Source organism: Pseudophryne corroboree, chromosome 5, assembly GCF_028390025.1.
Source record: "Pseudophryne corroboree isolate aPseCor3 chromosome 5, aPseCor3.hap2, whole genome shotgun sequence".
NCBI lineage: Eukaryota > Metazoa > Chordata > Amphibia > Anura > Myobatrachidae > Pseudophryne > Pseudophryne corroboree.
The window spans coordinates 662,039,329-662,060,644 of record NC_086448.1 but is presented as its reverse complement, the minus strand read 5'-3'; the positions used below and the strand labels follow the sequence as shown (position 1 = coordinate 662,060,644).

Genomic DNA, 21,316 nt, shown 5'->3' with positions numbered 1-21,316 from the left:
ATAGGTTGTGGTTTCTAATCCTGGGTGTGATACTTGTAAAATGTGTATATTCAGTATAATAGGGAGGGTGTGATTTGTAAGGTGCAGGGACCAGTGAGGAAGTCGGCCACTGAAAAGACAGCAGCAGCTATCAATTAACTTAATTCACTGGTGTTACAGAATGGGAGGAGAGGTGACCCCTCAGAGCAGGAGCCCGGCGGCAGATGACTCTGTTGCCTCCCAGAGTTCTGACTCTGACTCTGACAGCAGCACACAATTGACTGACTGACAGCAGCACATCCTTGCCACACTGACAGCAGCACATCCCTGCCTTACTGACAGCAGCACATCCTTGCCACACTAACAGCAGCATGGCATTGACTGACATCACCACATACTGCCTCACTGACAGCACCCCATCCCTGCCTCAATGACAGCAGCACATCCCTGACAGCAGCACATCCCTGACTCACTGACAGAAGCTCATCCCTGCCTCACTGACAGCAGCCCAACCCTTCCTCACTGACAGCAGCACATCCCTGTCACACTGACAGCAGCACATCCCTGTCACACTGACAGCAGCACACCATTGACTGACAGCAACCAAACCCTGCCTCACTGATAACAGCACATCCCTGCCTCACTGACAGCAGCACATCCCTGCCTCACTGACAGCAGCACAACCCTGCCTCACTGACAGCAGCACATCCCTGCCACACTAACAGCAGCATGCCATTGACTGACTGCAAGCAGTGAATCCCTGCCTCACTGACAGCAGCACATCTCTGCCTCACTAGCAAAAGGCGCTACTAATCCTCCTTCCCACCCCGCATTCCCACTCCCCAGCTCCCCGCTGCAGTGAGCACCGTGTGCGCCCGCTGCAGCCGGCGTCACTGACTGAAGCTAGAGGTCAAAATTGACCCCTAGTGTCAGAGCGGTGCTGCTATGGGAGAGACGTCATGACGTCTCTCCCATAGAGAGGAGCCGGCACACGGAGACAGCAGCAGCGGTAGCAGCGGTCCGGAAGCAGGAGCGAGGTTGGTAAGTATTGTTTTTTTCCTTTAGGCTTTGAAAGCGCTTCTACTGGGGGCACATACTGGGAGCACATATAGAGGGCACAGCTACAAGGGGCACTACTACTGGGGGCACAGCTGCAAGGGGCACAACTACAGAGGGCACATACTGGGGGCACTGCTACAGGTGGAATAGCTACTGGGGGCACTACTACAGGGGGCACATTACAGGGGGCACAGCTACTGGTGGCAGATCTACAGGGGGGCACAGCTACAAGGGGCACAGCTACAGGGGGCACAGCTACAGGGGGACCAGCTACTGGGGAAAATTAACTGGGGGTCACAACTACTGGGGGCACTACTACTGGGGGCACAGCTACAAGGGGCACAACTACAGAGGGCTCATACTGAGGGCACTGCTATAGGTGGAATAGCTACTGGGGGCACCACTACAGGGGGCAAATTACAGGGGTCACAGCAACTGGGGGCAGATCTACAGAGGACACATACTGGGGGCACTGCTACAGGGGGAACAGATACTGGTGGCAGATCTACAGGGGGCACATGATGGGGGCACTGCTACAGGGGGAACAGCTTCTGGGGGAAAATCAACTGGGGGCACAGCTACAAGGGGCACTGCTACAGGGGGCACAGCTACAGGGGGACCAGCTACTGGGGGCAAATTAAGTGGGTGTCACAACTACTGGGGGCACAGCTGCTGGGGGCAAATCTACAGGGGGGCACAGCTACAGGGGACATATCAACTGGGGGGCACAACTACGTGGGGCAAATCTGGGGGCACAGCTACTGGGGAGCATAACTGTGGCCACGACCCTCCTCTATGAAGCCACGTCCCTATTTTTCGCAAACTAACTGTTTTGCTGGGGGGGGCGCCAGTGGAAACTTTCGCACTGGGCGCCACAAGGTGTAAAACTGGCCCTGACTGACAGCAGCGCATCCCTGCCACACTGATAGCAGCATATCCCTGTCACACTAACAGCAGCACACCATTGACTGACTGACAGCAGTACATCCCTGACTCAGTGACAACAGTCCAACCCTGCCTCACTGACGGCAGCACATCCCTGCCTCACTGACAGCAGTACATCCCTGCCTCACTGACAACAGCCCAACCCTGCCTCACTGACAGCGGCACATCCCCACCTCACTGACAGCAGCACATCCCTGCCTCACTGACAGCAGCACATCCCTGCCTCACTGACAGTGGCAAATCCCTGCCAAACTGACAGCAGCACATCCCTGCCTCACTGATAGCAGCTCATCCCTGCCTCACTAACAGCAGTACATCCCTGCCTCACTGATAGCAGCACATTCCTGCCTCACTGACAGCAGCACACCCCTGCCTCACTGACAGTGGCAAATCCCTGCCAAACTGACAGCAGCACATCCCTGGCTCACTGACAGCAGCACATCCCTGCCTTACTGACAGCAGCACATCCCTGCCTCACTAACAGCAGCACATCCCTGCCTCACTAACAGCAGTACATTCCTGCCTCACTGACAGCAGTACATCCCTGCCTCACTGACAGCACCACATCCCTGCCTCACTGACAACAGCACATCCCTGCCTCACTGACAGCAGTACATCCCTGCCTCACTGACAGCAGCACATCCCTGCCTCACTGACAGCAGCACATCCCTGCCTCACTGACAGCAGCACATCCCTGCCTCTCTGACAGAAGCACATCCATGCCTCACTAACAGCAGTACATTCCTGCCTCACTGACAGCAGCACATCCCTGCCTCACTGACTGAAGCACATCCATGCCTCACTAACAGCAGTACATCCCTGCCTCACTGACAGCAGCACATCCCTGCCTCACTGACAGAAGCACATCCATACCTCACTAACAGCAGTACATCCCTGCCTCACTGACAGCAGCACATCCCTGCAACACTAATAGTAATGCTAAAACTAACGACATATGATAATTGGTGCTCCAGCTATTCATCTCCTAAATGTCATATGTTTAAAAAGTAACAGTCGGGAAGTGATTGGCTGGAGCATCATTAATTATATACAGCAAAATTTTATCATCCACAACAAGTTCTATCACACGTTGATAAATGGGCTCCTAAATATGGGAGACTGAGGCTCTGAGAGCCTCTACCAACAGATGTGTCCTGATAGCACACATCCCTGCCACACTAACAGCAGCACACCAATGACTGACTGAGAGCAGCATATCTCTGGTCACTGACAGCAGCACATCCCTGACACAATAATACAATAACATCAGCACACCATTGACTGACTGAAAGCAGCACATCCCTCCCTCCCTCACTGACAGCAGTGCATCCCTGCCACACTTACAGCCGTGCATACCTGACTCACTGACAGCAGCACATCCCTGCCACACTGACAGCAACGCATTCCTGCCTCACTAACAGCAGTACATCCCTGCCTCACTGTCAGTAATGCTAAAACTCATTGTGTATGATAAATGGTGCTCCAGCCATTAAGCTCTTAACGGTCATGTATTTAAAAAATAAGTCGGGAAGTGATTGGCTGGAGCACCATTTATCATACGCAGCAAATGTTTTCATCCACAACAAGTTCTATCACACATTGATAAATGGGCCCCTAAATATGGGAGACTGAATCTCTGAGAGCCCATAACAACAGATGTGTCCTTTTACGCTGTTGCTGCTATGCGAACCACACAGGTCGCAGCATAGCATGGTGTACACATAGCGTATGCTATGTTATACATGGTAGTGTACTGGAGCTGCTCCTATTCATTCTAATGGGAGCTGCTTGCGATTCATACGCAAGTAACATGCTGTGATGCATACGCATTGCAGTCCCGCTTTAGCATGCATATATATCCCTGTTATTTTCTATATTTCTTACCTAGTGGTCTCCAGCTTCAACACTATAAGTAAACTAAATGAGTATGTTTGAATTGATCATGGACTTTCTTTTCTTCACAGGTTTGGGCTACATGTAGAGGCTGCCACTTGTCTACAGCAGCCAAAGAATGAATTGGTTATGTGAACTAATGCATAGCAATCGTTAAGTCAACTATCATAACATAAAATGTAATAACTATATTTTGAGTAATTTACAGCAATAAAGTGTTGAGAATGGCAGTTAAGGAGGTTGATTGGAAATAATATATTAAATAAAAGAACTTAAATTACTTTACAGATGTGTCCTCTTACATCAAGCATCAATACGCCATGCAGCACAAGAGACGAATGGCGTGAGTGAGCGGCCACTCCAGTGCAATTCAGCTAACGTTGGGCATCTTTTTTTGCCTAGGATGCACGTGGAGACTGTGCTGATTAATTATATATATGCACTTATATATTGTGTGTGACTTGGTGTCATGACCCAGTCACTGATGGTCTCCGCTTGTGTATCAGGAGACAAAGTCAAAGGTGGAGTGGGCGGTAGGAAATGAGGAGGACGGATATAGGATCTCTTCATCCACTAACTATTACAGTGTTGGTGGAGATCTAACCAGAGGCGTAGAGTCTAACATGCCAGTGGTTTTCACCAGTGACCCCCGCGAGGGGATAGAGGATTTGCTGTGCCTGACAGCAGGTTGCAGCCCTATGGTCAGGTACTTGGAAAATATCAGGGAATAAGAGAGGCTTGAGACTGTAATGAACGATGTACAGACGATGGTGAATACTGAAGATAACTGTAGCACTATGCGCTAAAAACTCATAGAAGAATCGATGGCAATCGATGGTACTTGCAGGGAATACTAGTTGGCTCTAGTTTGAGGAGTTCACAGGAGTATCGTAGTAGTACTGGAAGTGCAGTTAGGATTTATCACTAGAAGCAAATAGGAGTATGATGATGACGGGAGGTATTGATGATATCAATGGTACGATGGTTCCAATTGCAGTAGTACTGGAAGTGCAGTTACCAATGAACACTAGAATCATGTGGAGATATTGATAATGGCCGATGGTATCAATGATCAATGGTGTCTATAGTATCGATAACAGGAGATCTAAACAGGAACATAGCAGAGAGCCTGAAGACAGCTCACAGGAACTAGCAATCACTGTAGAAGGAAGTTGTTAAAGCAATTTCCTGTTCCTGGAGACCAGCTTTATACCCTAAGGTGGACTGTGATTGGTAGAAATAGTCAGCTGAGTGCAGCCTGCACTCTCACTGGTAGACAGCCCGGTTAGCTGATCAAAACAACATGACTGCCTCTATACCTCTGCACATATGGAACCTCTAAAACAATGGAAGTCACAGGGAGCCCCTAGACACTGCATGAAGGGGACCGTGGCATACACTGACACCGCATCCAGTGTCCAGTCACCTGCAAGGCCCTAGGAAACTGGCACAGTGGTAAGTGACCACTGCCTCCGGTGCAAACCCTGACACTGAGTCTGTATATGGAGCAGAACAGAACTAGTAGTGGAGAGAAGCTGCAGCTGCTACTGTACTTTGTAGCACTTCATGTACAGATTCATAGACTCAGTCACACACAATTATACAATTGTCATCAAATTAATCAGCACACTCTCCTCGTGTGTACTAATCACATTGTGTTGAAACTAAATTGCATTTTTGGCAAAAAGATGCAAGAAAGACTCCCGATGCTAGAAGATTCTCACGCGACATGGCGTGCTAAGATTGCTGACAGGGATGAAATTCCTGATGTAAGGATCACCCAGACAAATAGTATAAGGCATGATGAGTAAATATATTAAAGATTGGTTTTTGGTCAAGAGATTTCCTAAAAGCAAAACTGACTGAAAAATCGATCAAAACTCAACATCGGACAAACATTGATACTTTTATATAGACGTCCACATGTTCCCCAGATTTAATAATGGTCGGTTTTTGATCCGACCAAACACCAACCTCAAAGTTGAGGGGCAACCTGCCCAAACAATAGACCTGTCTGTGGCAGTAGAGTTTGGTAGAAGCACTGCACAGATCACTATGATCTATGCCGTGCTTCTTAGGGTTAAAATTATTTGAAATAGGTAAAAATTTAAAATAAAAATGGTTGGGTCTCCCTTAAGTGCATAACCAGCTGAGTCTGTTCTGATACTAGAAAATCAGTGAAAAAAAATGTCTGTGGTCCCCCCATATTTCCAACAACCAGCACTGGGCTGAACCAGATGATAAATATGCAGATTTTGCAGAGGGAAATGTGTTGATGTCAGTCAGTTTTAAATCGATTTAAAATCATTATAAAACCGATCTTTAGTAAATAAACCCACTAATATTATTCCGTTATCCAGGTCTTTATAGGAGCAAAGGAGATTCCTTATATAATAAAATATAGTGGATGAGTTAGGATGTTAGCGTTAACATGTGGATATAGGTACAGTACAGTATATCATTCTAGTTGTTGAATATTGTATATCAGACATGAAGCAAAAGTTAAATAATAAAGTCAAAGTTGCCCCTAAGCCAATGTGGATCTGTCACAATACCAACTACAGATGACAGATGAAACTGCACCAACACTGATAACTGCCTATTTTATTTTAGTTATTGGTATCAGCACTTTGTGACAGTCACTAAGTAATAAGAGACTTCACCTACATGCAACCTTTATATATTGGCTCTTCCTCTTACCAGTCTTGTTTATATACCTGTTTATCAACATCAGTTTCATCCCGCACAATTCTATATTCTCCAACCCATCAACTTTGGCATTAATAACCAGTGTTTTCAGGGACTAAGTGGTTTGGCCAGATGTGGTGTGGTGCTGATAACTATTTTTGCTGAGAGACACTTGATCCATTACATTAAAAAGAAGTTGTCTGCAGGATACAGTACTTCTAAGAAGAGTTTATCATTTAATTGGTTGATGGGAGTAACAACATTTACGATTTAGCAAATACTGAGTTTAAGATCACATACTGTATGTGGTCAGATTTAGATGAAATTATCACTGGTTTCATCCATCTAAAATTGTGATTGGTCACCTATATAAACATCTACTGATCCTACAGACATGGTTGACTTCTCTTTAAATGTACAATTAAACAAATTAGGTAACTTAGAGACCGAGTGAACAGTTGGAGAGTTACAAAAGGACATCATTTATCAGTAGATAATAAGCAGACAAATGAATAAAAATAGAATAATGGCAATATTCAATATTTTATTTATTCTAAGTTCGAGAATAGTCAACCATGTTAAAAGTAGCACAAATTGCTGAAGATTAGAATACAAAGTGACCTTTATATTTAGCTACAAACATCTACATGGCAGTGGTATAGTAGTTGGAACACAGTTAGGATGGGAAAAGTGTGTTTTCAGTATTTTGGAAAAGATAAAGAGGGCTTCATTACAATTTCTGTGGTGCACAATATTAGTCAGCATACAGTATGACTACTAATTCTCATTTACCTGAATGGTACAAAGTATGGTGTATACTAGAAACAAAGCATAAGCTACATAGGGAAATTTGAGTCTGCTGTAGGTAAAAGATAGTTGTGACCCATTCACAGAAGGAAAATGTCACAGGATAGGAAACTATAAAAAAAATTGTGGCCACACAAAGGTTTCACATTCTGATTTTGAAATTTAAGTAAACAATAAGGAGTAGGCTTAATCTCACAAGTTATTTGCAGAGAGAAGATATTTCTAGTAGAGATGTGCGCAGACCCCCGTGCTTTGGATCTAAATAATCATCGTATTTTAGTTTTGGTAAAACCACCGTCAAGTGTTTGGTCTAAAATTGATTAAAAATGAAAAAAGCAGCTAAAAGCATGTAAGTTTGGTAATTTAAAACCGGAAATTTGGATTTAAAATCCAAAATCCAACCACCAGGAAGATTCGGTTTGGATCAGATCAAGGTAGACTGGTAAGGTATAAAGCTTTGATATTTTATTCTTGATCATCACATCCAGAAATAACTAGCAAACATTGTACTAAATATGTTATTATTTGTAAATGGACAATTTGTATTCCTTTTCTACCGTATTTTTATTTATGTAAACAACTTTGGGGGGTATTCAGTTATCCACGAACAATTATCACCTGGTGAAAACGACAGGTATCCTATTACAAACCATTTTAATTGGATAAAAACAGACCTGTAATTGTGTGATAACACATGGGATCGGGGATAAAGCCATGTGTTATCATGGCTCAGGCAGCTGATTATCGCGGATTATGCTTTGGGTGCCTGAGGCACTCGAAGCTTAATACATGATAAGTGCCGGCATCAGAGAGATGAGCACACCACATCAGGGCTAATAGGGTAGCCCTCATCAATGCATTTACCTGCGGTCATCGACCATTGTTAATTTGATACCTCCATCTGTCAGCACAAGATATTTAACAACAAGCTACTGTAATATTACTGATGTTCAGAAATGCTGATTTTGCAGTCTTCATGAAATAGGATCTTACATTTGATTTAAGATCCTCTAAGAAATGTATTCTCTAATATGTGACTACTTATTGCTTTTATAATTAGATCCTCTGTAAGTGTTATGGAGACTGAGCCTTGAACCAAACAGTCTATATTATCAATTGATTAATGATAAAAGTAAATGTCAACAAATGATGCAATCTTCTGAAGTTCCTAGATTTATTGGTTACAAGAAAGATACGCAACAAACTAATCACTATTTATTTCTATTGGCATGTGAAATACAACCCTGAAAGTAAAACAGAAAGTAAGCGATGTAAAGCATTTTCAGGAGCATTTTGTTACATTTAAAACATAACTGATATAAATAGATGCATAGACCAAAAAAAAATACAGTGAATCCTAATTCTAAAAAAAAAATCAAAATAAGGATTACAACATGAAACCTACAGTATATTTCTGAATGAGAGTAATAAAGAATTATAGTACCTTAACTAATAAAAGTGGTATAATTTAATAGAGCTAGGGCTCAAAAAAAGAAAAAAAAAATATATAGGGCATTCAAACTTTCATGATATGATGCAATGCTGTGTGTCTAGCACATATTTATTGGCATTGTGAACTACCACAGCATTCCAATGGCACTTAGTGAACATTGCAGAGAACTGAATACCCCTGCTAATAGATTAACGTAGCGAACCACCTAGAAACACATGCAGATGTTATATTTGTGTTTTGTTTGTACAGCAATTACATAAAATAATTTTTATGTTTTTCTCCTATTCTAAATGATGATGATGATGATGATGATGATTATTATTAACATTTTTTATTAATGTTTATTTATATAGTGCTAAAATATTCTATTGTGCTTTATAATTGGGAGTTTTTTCTTTGTTTGCAAAGATTATCTTTTCCAACTCCACCAAGTATATATTTCTTGCTAAGTAAAGTCTCAGTGTATTTTTTCCTTTATTGTGATTCTAGAAAGAAACAGAGATTTATTTTTCAAGCCTTTTATAGTTGAGGTATCTACAATCCTCTGTAAGTAATTTACAGAAAATAACTTCACAAAAATCAAACAGTGAACTAGAATTGGTAAGGTGACTCCAATGTACTCTGTTTTATAACCTTGGCAAAACAATAAGACCACCTGCTATAATCAGTGCAAACATATCACACTTCAGTGATTACTAGGGCCGGTGCTAGGGTGTTAGTTGTCTCTGCTGCAAAAGGTACATTTGAGCCATACCTCCCATACTTAAATAAGGGACAGTACGCCCTGAAGAAAAGGGGTGTGGTCTCACAAGAAAGATGCATCGCCCCTTAGAAAATAATGGCCACAGTAGTAGTGCCACACAATGCCCACAGTACGCCCACAGTAGTAGTGCCCCTTAGAAAATAATAAACATAGTAGTGGAGCCACACAATGCCCCCAGTAGTATTGTCCCTTACACATAATGCTCACAGCAGTAGTGCCCCTTACACATAATTCTCACAATAGTAGTGCCCATTACACATAATGCCCACAGTAGTAGTGTCATACATAATTCCCACAGTAGTGCACCTTACACTTAATGTCCACAGTAGTAGTGCCATACATAATTCCCACAGTAGTGCACCTTACACTTAATGCCCACAGTAGTAGTGCCATACATAATACCCACACTAGTAGCGTAACTTACATTTAACACCAACAGTAGTAGTGCCCCTTTCACTTAACGCCCACAGTAGTAGAGTCACACATACTGCCTACAGTAGTAGTGTCCCTTACACTTAATGCCCACAGTAATAGTAACACATAATTCCCACAGTAGTAGCACCCCTTACAAAAAAATGCCCACAGTAGTAGTGCCACAAATAATGCCAACAGCAGTGCTGCCACACAAAATGCTCACAGTAGTAGTACCCCTTACACTTATGTCCACAGGAGGGAAGGGGAGAGAGGGGGAGTGCAACTTACAAAGGAGATCAGAAAGAGACTGAAGACATGCAGCTGCCACTTCAAGCCCCAGCTCCATTGCCAAAGGTGCAGCAGGCAGGAGAGAGGAGGAAGGGAGCTCGAGGAACTTGACATGTGAAGCTGCACTTCATGCTGCCAGTGCTCCTGTCTGTTATACAGTGTGACATATGCAGCGGAAGCCATCAGCAACAGCACAGAGCAGAGCTCTTTAGCCCAGGAATGGATTAACAATGGGGCAGATGGAGCTGCAGCTCCAGGCCCCCCATTGCAAATAGGCCCAGAGGAGACTGATAGCATTGACAGGAAAAAAAATGTTTCCTGTCACAGACTGCCAGCGACTGTAATCTCTCCCATGCCCCATCTCCCCGCCTCCAGCACTCTCACCAAGATGAGTCACAGAGTGGTGCAGGCAGTGTGGTGGCTGCCCCTCCCCTCCATTCTCTCCTTCTCCGGGGTCCTGACTGAGCCTGTCACTCACAAGCTACGCCCCCAGACTACACGAGGAGCTGCTGTTGCTGCATGGAGCCTGGTAATTGTAAGTTGTATAATGGCTTCTGGATGAGTAGCATTGATTGGTTTGTGTACTGTGTGTGTAGTGTTTGTGTGCATGTGGTGTGTGTGTGTACTGTGTGTGTATACATATGTGATGGTGTATACTGTATGTCTGTGTAGTGTGTACTGTGTGCGTAGTATATGTGTGTGTAGTGTGTACTATAGGGGTGATGTGTGTGTGTACTGTATGTGTGTAGTGTGTACTGTGTGCATGTACTGTATGTGTATGTAGGTGTGTACTGTGCATGTGTATATGCAGCAGTGGTGTGTGTGTGTGTGTGTGTGTGTGTGTGTGTGTGTGTGTGTGTGTGGTGCGTGTACTGTCTGTATATGTAGTGGTGTGTGTGTGTACTGTATGTGTATGTAGTGTATACTGTGTGTGTATATGCAACGGTGGTGTGTGTGTACTGTATGTGTGCACTGTGTTTATATGTGGTGTATGTGTGTATGTGTATATATGGTTGTGGGTGTGTACTTTATGTGTGTGTAGTGTGCGCTGCGTGTGCATCTGTGGTGGTGTGTGTACTGTATGTGTGTGTATGTTGTGGTGTGTGTACTGTAAGTGTGTGTAGTGTGTACTGTGTGCGTATGTGGTGTGCGTGTGTACTGTTTGTGTGTGTAATGTGTGTGTGTATATGCGGTGGTGGGGTGTGTGTACTGTGTCTATATGTGGTGGTGTGTGTGTAGTGTGTACTATGTGTGTGTGTTTGTGTATATATGGTTGTGTGTGTGTGTACTGTATGCGTGTAAATGTAGTGGGTGTGTGTACTGTATGTGTGTGTATATGTAGTGGTGCTGTGTGTAGTGTTTATGTGTATATGTGGCAGTGGTGTGTGTGTACTGTGCGTGTATATGTGTGGTAGTGTATGTGTGTGTGTTGTGTGTACTGTGTGTGTGTATATGTGGCGGTGCATGTGTGTACTGCATGTGTTTGTAGTGTGTATATGTGGTGGCGTGTGTGTGTACTGCATGTGTTTGTAGTGTGTACTGTGTGTGTGTCTAAATATAGTGGGTGGGTGTACTGTATGTGTGTGTGTGTGTGTGTGTGTGTGTGTGTGTGTGTGTGTGTGTGTGTGTGTGTATATGTAGTGCTGGTGTGTGTAGTGTTTGTGTTTATATGTGGTAGTGGTGTGTGTACTGTGTGTAGTGTGTGTGTGTGTGTGTGTGTGTGTGTGTGTGTGTGTGTGTGTGTGTGTGTGTGTGTATATATGTGGTGGTGTGTGTGTGTGTGTGTGTGTGTACTGCATGTGTTTGTAGTGTGTACTGTATGTGTGTATGTGGTGGTAGGCAGGGATAAAAGCGAAACAACAAATGAATCCACAGCGCTTATCAAGGCATCTAAACTGTTTGGCCAATTGCTATATTATTGTATCTATAATTCTCATGTAATACTGCTCCCAAGTTGGCAGTATTGTGATGCGAAGAATAAGTAACAACAAAAACAAGCCAATAGCAATACCTGGGGCGTGCCATAACAAATTTATAAAAAATGTTATATTACTGTACATACACATTATGCACACATAATAACAATATATCATTAAAATATATTAAATGAACAATTGAACAAGACTTCTTTTATCTTCTAATCATTAAGGTTACCCAATAAGGGTTTATGGACAGAAATCCTTAATCGACGGTATCCAATCCTAAAATGTGCCATATAGAGTTTTATTTTCAATAGTTGTAATCCGTTATAGTTAGTTGTGCTTATTTATTCCAGCAATGTCAGTCTCTGGAGGGAGGGCGTCTGACTGTATGGCTCAAAAAGAGCACGGCGCTAAGCTCCACTTCCTAGATGTTAAAAGTTATCCCCACAACATCGTGGGTAAAGTACTTTGGCAGCATTGTGTGTGTGCAGCTGCTCGCCTTCTCCATTCCCAATGTTGGTTAACAGCATCTTGGATATACAGTAACTTTGTCTATGTAATACAGTAACTTTGTCTATGTAATATTCCTTTTTGATAAATTTGTTATTGTGCTCCCGAGGTTTTCCTATTGCCTTTTTTTGTTAGGGGTTAAAGTGGGTTGGAATGTGGCGGAACTGCGTTTCCGTCTGTTGTATGTGGAATAAGTGGCACTGCTACCGTGGGGGTTTATTATGGGTATAAGTGGACACTGATACTGTGTGAGAATTATTAGGTGTATAAGCGGCACTGATACCATGTGGGCATTATGGGTATAAGCGGCATTGATACTATGGACATTATTATGTATGTAAGTGGCACTGCTGCCGAGGACATTTCTTATGTGTATAAGAGGCACTGCTACCGCTGGGAATTATTATGTGTATAAGCGGCACTGATATCATGTGGGCATTATGGGTATAAGCGGCATTGATACTATGGACTTTATTATGTATGTAATTGGCACTGCTGCCGCAGACATTTCTTATGTGTATAAGAGGCACTGCTACCGCTGGGAATTATTATGTGTATAAGCGGCACTGATACCATGTGGGCATTATGGGTATAAGCGGCATTGATACTATGGACGTTATTATGTATGTAAGTGGCACTGCTGCCGCGGACATTTATTATGTGTATAAGAGGCACTGCTACCGCGGGGAATTATTATGTGTATAAGGGGTATTGCTACTGTGGGCATTGTTATGTGTATAAGAGGCACTGCTACCATGGGCATCATTATGTGTATAAGCGGCACTGCTATATATAGGGGGTTTCCTTTTGTTTGTTAACTTTCACATTACACTGTTGATATAAGTGAAGTGGAGATGGCAATTAAGGTGACTGAAGGAAGGCCACACCCCCACAAGGAAGGCCACACCCCCACACCACTGTTCGTGTCCCCCACATCACTAGCCACACCCCATGTAAATTTCAGCTCCAGGCCCATGTGGTCCATAATCTGGCACTGCTTCAGCCCAATGCCTCCCTGCTTTGCAGGATCTGCTGAGTTGGTTGTGCTGGCTATGGTTATGTCTTTAATAATAATGATCAACTGAAAATCCCAAAAGTAGGTAAATACATTGAGGAATATAAACACACTTTTCTAAAGAGATATTAATGAGATTATATTACATGACTACATGTGACACAGCTACTGTTAGTAGCACTCTATAATAACTGGCTGACCTAATTTAGCTGTGACTTGTATTAACATGAGCCGTTACAGGTCATTGTTAAATGTTAATTTTGGATGGACCTTTGGATGGACCTTTGAGTGCACTTGGCAATCTCTGTAAGCAAAGTTTCTGTCTTCACTTAACTGATCTTCAGTATAAACTTTTGTACCTGCCTTGGATGAGGAGGATGAGTTCTTGACTACTTAAAAAAACATTCTGGCAATGAGTAAGTTAATAAACAAACAAATTTAAGTCAAAATTGTGCCCTTCAGTAAACAATCACCCTAGAAAAAAAATTCATATACTGCATTCATCAATAGATTATGCAAATATATTTCAATTGGTAGTATACACGTCATTTAAACAAGGTTAATTTAATTGTTTGCAACATGATTAAATGAAATGACAGCATCTCTTTTTTGCATTGTCAGAACTAGTGTTGCAATAAAGTTGTCTGTCACTGTATAGTAAGTAATTATTGTGTTGGAGGTAAAAAAAAGCTATTTAAAAATATAATAATAGAACATAGGTTCTTATTTACAAAGCACAAAATCTTATTTGGTGGTTTGCACCGGGATGCCTATGTTTCTGCTGTAGTACATGTGTAAATAGCAAGATGGTGATGCACAGAATCAGAATATTAAATCGACTGGTTAGAGGACTTGGGGGAATTGAGGACCTTACTTGCATAGACTACACACACACTGATGAACCTGCTCCATGCAGGGCATTTCATAAATAAGATTTTTAGGAATGATATTTTTGATATGAAGTGAAGGGGTGGAGAGGCTATTTCTCACAGTACAGAATGGGAATATTGATATGGCATAAAAGAGGACAGAGGACATTTCTTCCTGCACACAATAACATTATTGCTATGAGGTAAAGAGGTGAAAAGAACATTTCTTACTTAGCAGAATGAGGTGCAGTGTATTGAAATTAGGTAATGGAACATAGGGTGGGAAACGCGTCAGAAAGCTATCACTTGTTGCTGTCAGTGGACAAACCCCCTTTGTGTTGTGACCCAACATCATTGCTACACAACTGGAGAAGCTTATTATTATTATTATCCTTTATTTATATTGCTCCACAAGGGATCCGCAGCACCCAATTACAGAGTACATAAATGAAAAATCAAAACCAGACAATAGTGACATACAGTTGAAGACAATAAAGGACAAGTACAGTGTAAATAAACATAGCTGCATCAGCAGATGACACTGACATAAGTACCACGGTGGCAGAAACCGTTGGATTAGGTGCCGTTGAGGATGTTTAAGTAAGAGAAGGATAAGCACATGAGGGTTGAGGGCCCTGCTAGTGAGAGCTTACATTCTAAAGGGGAGGGACAGACAGGGGTGGCACATATGGGGTAGACAGTGAGCTTAAACTCCAGTTTCCCAGCCGGTGATACAGTAACAGCGCTGCACATTGAAAGACGGCATCATTGGGAGTTTTCACTGTGTTGCTGCAACATCTATAGTCCAGGGAATGCATCACTATATTGCAGGACAGCTGGTCAGCTATCAGGGGATGCAAGAATATTTATATTAAACTACCTGAGCTGGGGTACCAGCACTGCAGTCTCAAGGGCTACAATAGTGAATACAGCCTATATACTATCCCTGTTTCGAGTGAAATAAACAGATCTAATCAGTATTTGTACTAAAAATCAAAAGGCATCAGGAACGAAGGAGTAATCTTGAGAAAATCCTGTATTCCTGTACTGCAAAAGGGTGCGGGAAACATACTCCATTACAGCACTTCACTTCGCTGGGCTCCGCTGCTGATACAGTATATAGAGCTAATCATATGAGTAATCAAAGCACCTGACAGATTCCTAATGTGATGCGGACTTCCTGGTCTGCATAGAGGTGTGCACGTCGTGATCCCTCGATTAGAAGAGTGGTGAGTGCTGTACTTATGTACTGGTCCTGCACTGCACTGATGCTGTGGCTTATTTCATTTCTGTAGGAAGTAACTGTTGCCTAAAATTCTACTTTATATCCATTTGTGTATAGCTACAGTTGCAATAAGGATACAGATATTGCAACATATTTTACCCTTTCCCCTCTGGATATATTGTTACCATAAGAAGGATACCCATAAGCAGCTCTAGGAACTGAACATTGAGCTTGGTTCATTGGCTTTTTTTTCTTATACAGTATAAGCACACTGGTATCTGTCACTGCAGTGGCTGTAGGAGTTTATTAATTTTATATTTGATATATTTGTAATATTTATATTTATGTTGTTAAACTTGATGATGCTATTGTGAATAATAAATATAGTTTTATCCAATCTCCTTGCACTGTCTCTCTCTGTTCATTCTTTTTCTTTTTTGAAATTTGGGGCTGCCTATCCCTTGTATTTGAAAGAGCAGCATTTAGATTGAGTCAGAGTTCCTGGTGGTTTTAGGCATCTTTATCTGTTGTTTCTGTAGATCAGGAGAAGGTGTGAGAATAGGTGGCAAGGTGAGAGCAGAGCCAAGAAGAGTGGAAGTGATGGGTGGGAGTGTAGATATGTCAAGATAAGGTAAGAGATGTTGGAGGACACAGAGTTATTATGAGATTTATAGAGGGTTAAGAGTTTGAACTGGATCAGAGGATGCTGAGGAGCCAGTGGAGAAGGCTGCAGATTTTAGAGGCTGGTATAGACTGTCTAGAGAGGAAAATGAGATGGGCAGCAGTTTTTATTATGGATTGTAGTGAGGAAAGGTGAGTGGGGGGGAAGGTCAGAGAGATGGAGTTTACAATAGTTGACCTGGGAGATGATGAGTCCATGGATTACAGTTTAAGTGGCATCAGTTTTAGTGCATTCACCACTGTGTAAAATATCACTTTGCAAAAGAAACTTTTATGTTCCACCAACTCAGATCAGATTTTGTCCTATACAGTATGTGTAATTGGACGCATGTTATAAGTTGCATTACAGTGAAAAAGATACTGCCAATGAAAAAAAAAAATCATAATATTATATGTCTCACATTAATAATTAATATTAAAAACATTCCCTCACTTTCATAATAAAACTCAGCCATATATAAGGTTAATCTAAGCAGAATTTTAGTAGACGTTGAAGCAAAGGTTTTTTTGTTATGTAAGAGTCCCAAAAGTTAGAGGAGGTTAAACTTTAGATGTAATGTCTACACTTTTGCATAGTGCATCTCTTTTTTCCACATCTCTCTAAACCCTAGCTGCACAAAAAATGTGAAGATGTAGCCTATAGTCTACCATGGCCTAACATAGTGGTTCTCAACAATAATGCTCAAGTTTTCCCATCAGGCCATGTTCTGAGGATTTCTGTCTGTGGGAGTAGGTGATATAAATACTGACAGAGCAAAATCAATTAACTTAAATTAACTTAAGTGTGCACAACATGACCTGTTGGAGGAACGTGAAGAATGGAGTATAGAACCATTCGTCTAAAGTCATCTAAAGATCTATTTGTTGCTTGGTAAATTGGTTCAGACCAGTCTTCATGGCAAGTAATGGGAACTGTGGTATCTCTTGCATCTAGAAATTTGCCCTGATATTACAACCATGTTACAACTACAATCTCCACTTACAGTAATTTTTTTCCTTGGGGTGGGGAGGGGGGCGATTAACACTGTAAATAAGCACCTGGCATTGAAATTTGAAGCATTTTGGGGTCATTCAAATGCATATATGCAACATCAAGATTTTTGAAGTGTGCAGCCAGTGCACCTCAAAGTAAAAGTCCACAACATAATTATATATATATATATATATATATATATAAACATTGATAAGAATGATACTTTTTTGTTTTGTTCTTACTGTTGTGTACTTACACCAGAGTAGAAAGGTTCACCAGACACACAGATAACATCCTGCTCTTGAATCATCAAAATGTCTTTGGCTAAGTGGAGTCGAACTTTGAAAGGCTCTTGACTACCATCTTGCAACAAACAACTTCCTGTCTTTGCCTTCAAACAAAAGAAGAAACTTTATTTAATACACATTTTTTGTTTGCTAAATTATATTCTATTAAACAACGTTAATTTACAGAATGTTCTACATAATATGCATACAATGTAATATTGCTAAAGAAGAAATATTGTATGTAAAGTTATTCTATGCAGGTCAGGAGACTCAAGAATAATTAGCTATATGGGCAAGAGTATTTCACTTGAACTAAACAAATATAAGATGCACAGAATGCTGCTAAATATTTTTGACAACCACAAGACAATAGGCCTTATCTCTTAATATTATTTTGGGGTGCACATATTGCCAGGGCCAGCAACAGAAATCTTGGGGCCCCATACAGTGATATCTCTCGGGCCCCTAGATCATATATACAAAAAGCGCAACAGAGTTTGCTGCGCTATTAAAGAAACTGTTATTTCTTTATCTTTAAAAATATATATGTACTATGTATATCTCTCCTCCCCCCTCCCCACCACATACACCACAGGCTATGTCTCCCTCTCTCCTTCCTCCCATACACCTCACGGTCTGAGCCTCCCCAATGACTCCATGCAGCATTCCTAGCTCTCCTTCCTCATCCCAAAGCCCTACTGTATATCCCCTCAACAAGCCACTCTTATCCCAGGGTGGGGGACTCACCTGTGCTGCACTTCCCAGATCAAACAGCGCACGGCAGGAACCATGAAGCCCTTACACCCAACCAGAAGAGGCCGGCGCAAGACACAGGAATCCTGGCTAGCAGAGCTGCTTACATTTCCCATAACTGCCTGCAACAGAGCTGGACCTGGAAGAGCGGGCGCACACTCATGCCGCAGAGTCACTGTGTGTAAGAGGCTCCTGTCACTCTGAGGCTGCGCCCACACTGCCTACAGCTCGCTGTCCTATTTATACAAGACGGCTCACACCCCTGCCAGGCACTGAGTAGCATATCCTTGGGGCCCCTCGAATCCTTGGGGCCCATTACAGGTGTCCCCTTAGACCCCCCCTGTCGCCAGCCCTGCATATCACTGAATCATAGCAATTACACCTTTGCTTTCATTATGTGACTTTCAATAGTCAAACACAAATTTATGTGGCTCGTTGAAAGTTTGGCATCCAAAAGCAATATTAGTAAACAAGTTCTAATAAGTGCTAATGATTCAGAATTAGACAGCCTTTTACATATTGTGATATACAGTAGCAAGAGTATAGTAATCACTTTCACAGTTTCATATCAATAAATGTTTGGCAGGAGCTGTGGATGTTCCATGTGTTTTTCTTCCATGCTTTCTTTAATCGCTTTTCAGAATAAGCCTTATCTCTACTGGGGGGAAATTTACTATAGAGCAGTTTTGCTAACCGTATATTTTTGGCAGTTTAATGAGTGCTTAGTAAACCATGTGATTCACTCAAGGACAAACTTAACAGCACAGCGCATTATTTTAATCAGCATCATTTTAAACAGCAAATCATATTTCTGTATATGGAAGGTAAACAAACTATTCCAGTTATTAGGCAGTAGTTGTCGGAGCCAGGGGTTAAAGTTAGCCGGAACTGCGTTCCATCAGTTCCTCTTAGAAACGGAACGCATTTCCACCTCCTCTGGCTCACATAACCCGATGTGTGCCGGCACCACAGGGAAATGCCGGGCGCCCGCTGAGATTGTGTTACCAGCAGGTGCCCAGCTCTCTCTCCACAGCGGAAGCCGGCGGCAGGAGCTCACTACTGAGCTCCGGCTTCCGGCTCCTGGCTCTGTCAGTGCGCGCTATGGGAGAGACGTCATGACATCTTTCTCTCATAGTGCTGGGGAGCCAGACACCAGGAGGATCACAGCAGTTGGATTTGGGAGCAGGGCTTGGTAAGTATGGTGTTTTTTTGTTTTGTTTTTTAAGTGTGTTAGCGGCACGTCTGCTGGGGGCAAGCTACAGGGGGATAACCACTGGGGGCAAACTACAAGGGGTAAACTACTGGGGGGAAAACTACAGGGGCACATTACTACTGGGAACAAACTACTGGGGGCATAACTACAGGGGCTAAACTACTGAGGGCATTACTAATTTGGGGGCTAAAACTAAAGGGGGCTAAACTACAAGGAGGCAAACTGCAGGGGCATTTCTACAAGGGGGCTAAACTACTGGGGGCATTACTACTTGGGGCTAGCTACATGGGGCTAGCTATTGGGGCAAACTACAGGGGTGCATTAATACTGGGGACATAATTACAGGGGGGCATTACTACTTGGGGCAAACTACTGTGGGCATAACTACAGGGGCTAAACTACTGGGGTCATTACTACTTGGGGGCTAAATTACAAGGGGGCAAACTACAGGGGGCATTACTACTGGAAGCATAACTACAAGGGGGCTAAACTACTGGGGGATAAACTATGTGGGGGCAAACTACTGGGGGCAAGCTACTGGGGCAAACTACAGGGGCACAATACTACTGTGGGCAAACTACAGGGGTGCATTACTACTGGGGGCATAACTACAGTGGCGCACTACTACTGGGGCATAACTACTGGGGCATTACTACTGGGGGCATAGCTACAGGGGCATTACTACAGGGGGGCTAAACTACAAGGGGGCAAACTACAGAGGGCATAACTACAGGGGCTAAACTACTGGGGGGCATTACTACTTGGGGCAAAATACTGGGGGCATAACTGCAGGGGCTAAACTACAAGGGGCATTACTACAGGCGACTTTACTACTGGGGGCAATACTACATATGGGCATTATCATTAAGGGCATTACCATTAAGGGCATTACTAATGGGAGCACTACTAATGAGGGCATTGTAAAGGGGGCACACACACAATGTATAAAATTTATACAAAGCAACCAATACTGGACTGCACTGCTCTCTCAAGGAAGCAGGAGGCTTGAGTGGGGGGGGGGATGCCAGTCCCGGAGTGTGCCTGGGGAGCTCAGACCCATGACAATTTTAACCAGGGGCGCTTTAAGAGAGGAGGAGGCCTTGGTGCAGCCTCCTCCATTCGGGCCCCCTGATCTCTGCCGGGAGCACTGACAGTTGAGCACTAGAGCGCTCAGACTCTACTGTGCATGCGCAGATCTCTGTTAAAATGGTGCAGCATCTATTTTCCCAGGGATTTTTGTACTGCACATGAACAGAACTTTAACACTGACGCGGACATCGGCGCGGGACTCCAGAGGGGATAGTATTTAGAAAATGGGTCAGCGTGTGTGGTGGGGGGCCCCTCTGGACTCAGGACACCAGTGATCTTCACACTATATTGAGGCTAGTAAACTTGATACCATTGCAAAAAAATATGTGTCTTTGAACATCTTCTTTTTTTCTTTACATTACAAATTGAGTCCAAAGTATACACACACACGCACACACACACACACACACACACACACACACACACACACACCACAATGTGGAGATACAGTAGAGGGCACTCACCAGAATTAAAAAAACCAAGGTGCATG

General features: G+C 42.9%; 1 protein-coding gene across 1 annotated transcript in view; it reads right to left on the bottom strand.

Annotated features, from left to right (window-relative positions):
- Nucleotides 1-21,316, bottom strand: part of SNTG1 (syntrophin gamma 1) — a 1,036,287-nt gene that overhangs the window by 419,539 nt on the left and 595,432 nt on the right. The window contains exon 7 of the mRNA XM_063923704.1: nucleotides 17,741-17,875. Coding sequence (XP_063779774.1) covers nucleotides 17,741-17,875 — 135 coding nt within the window. The remainder of the gene's footprint in view (nucleotides 1-17,740; nucleotides 17,876-21,316) is intronic.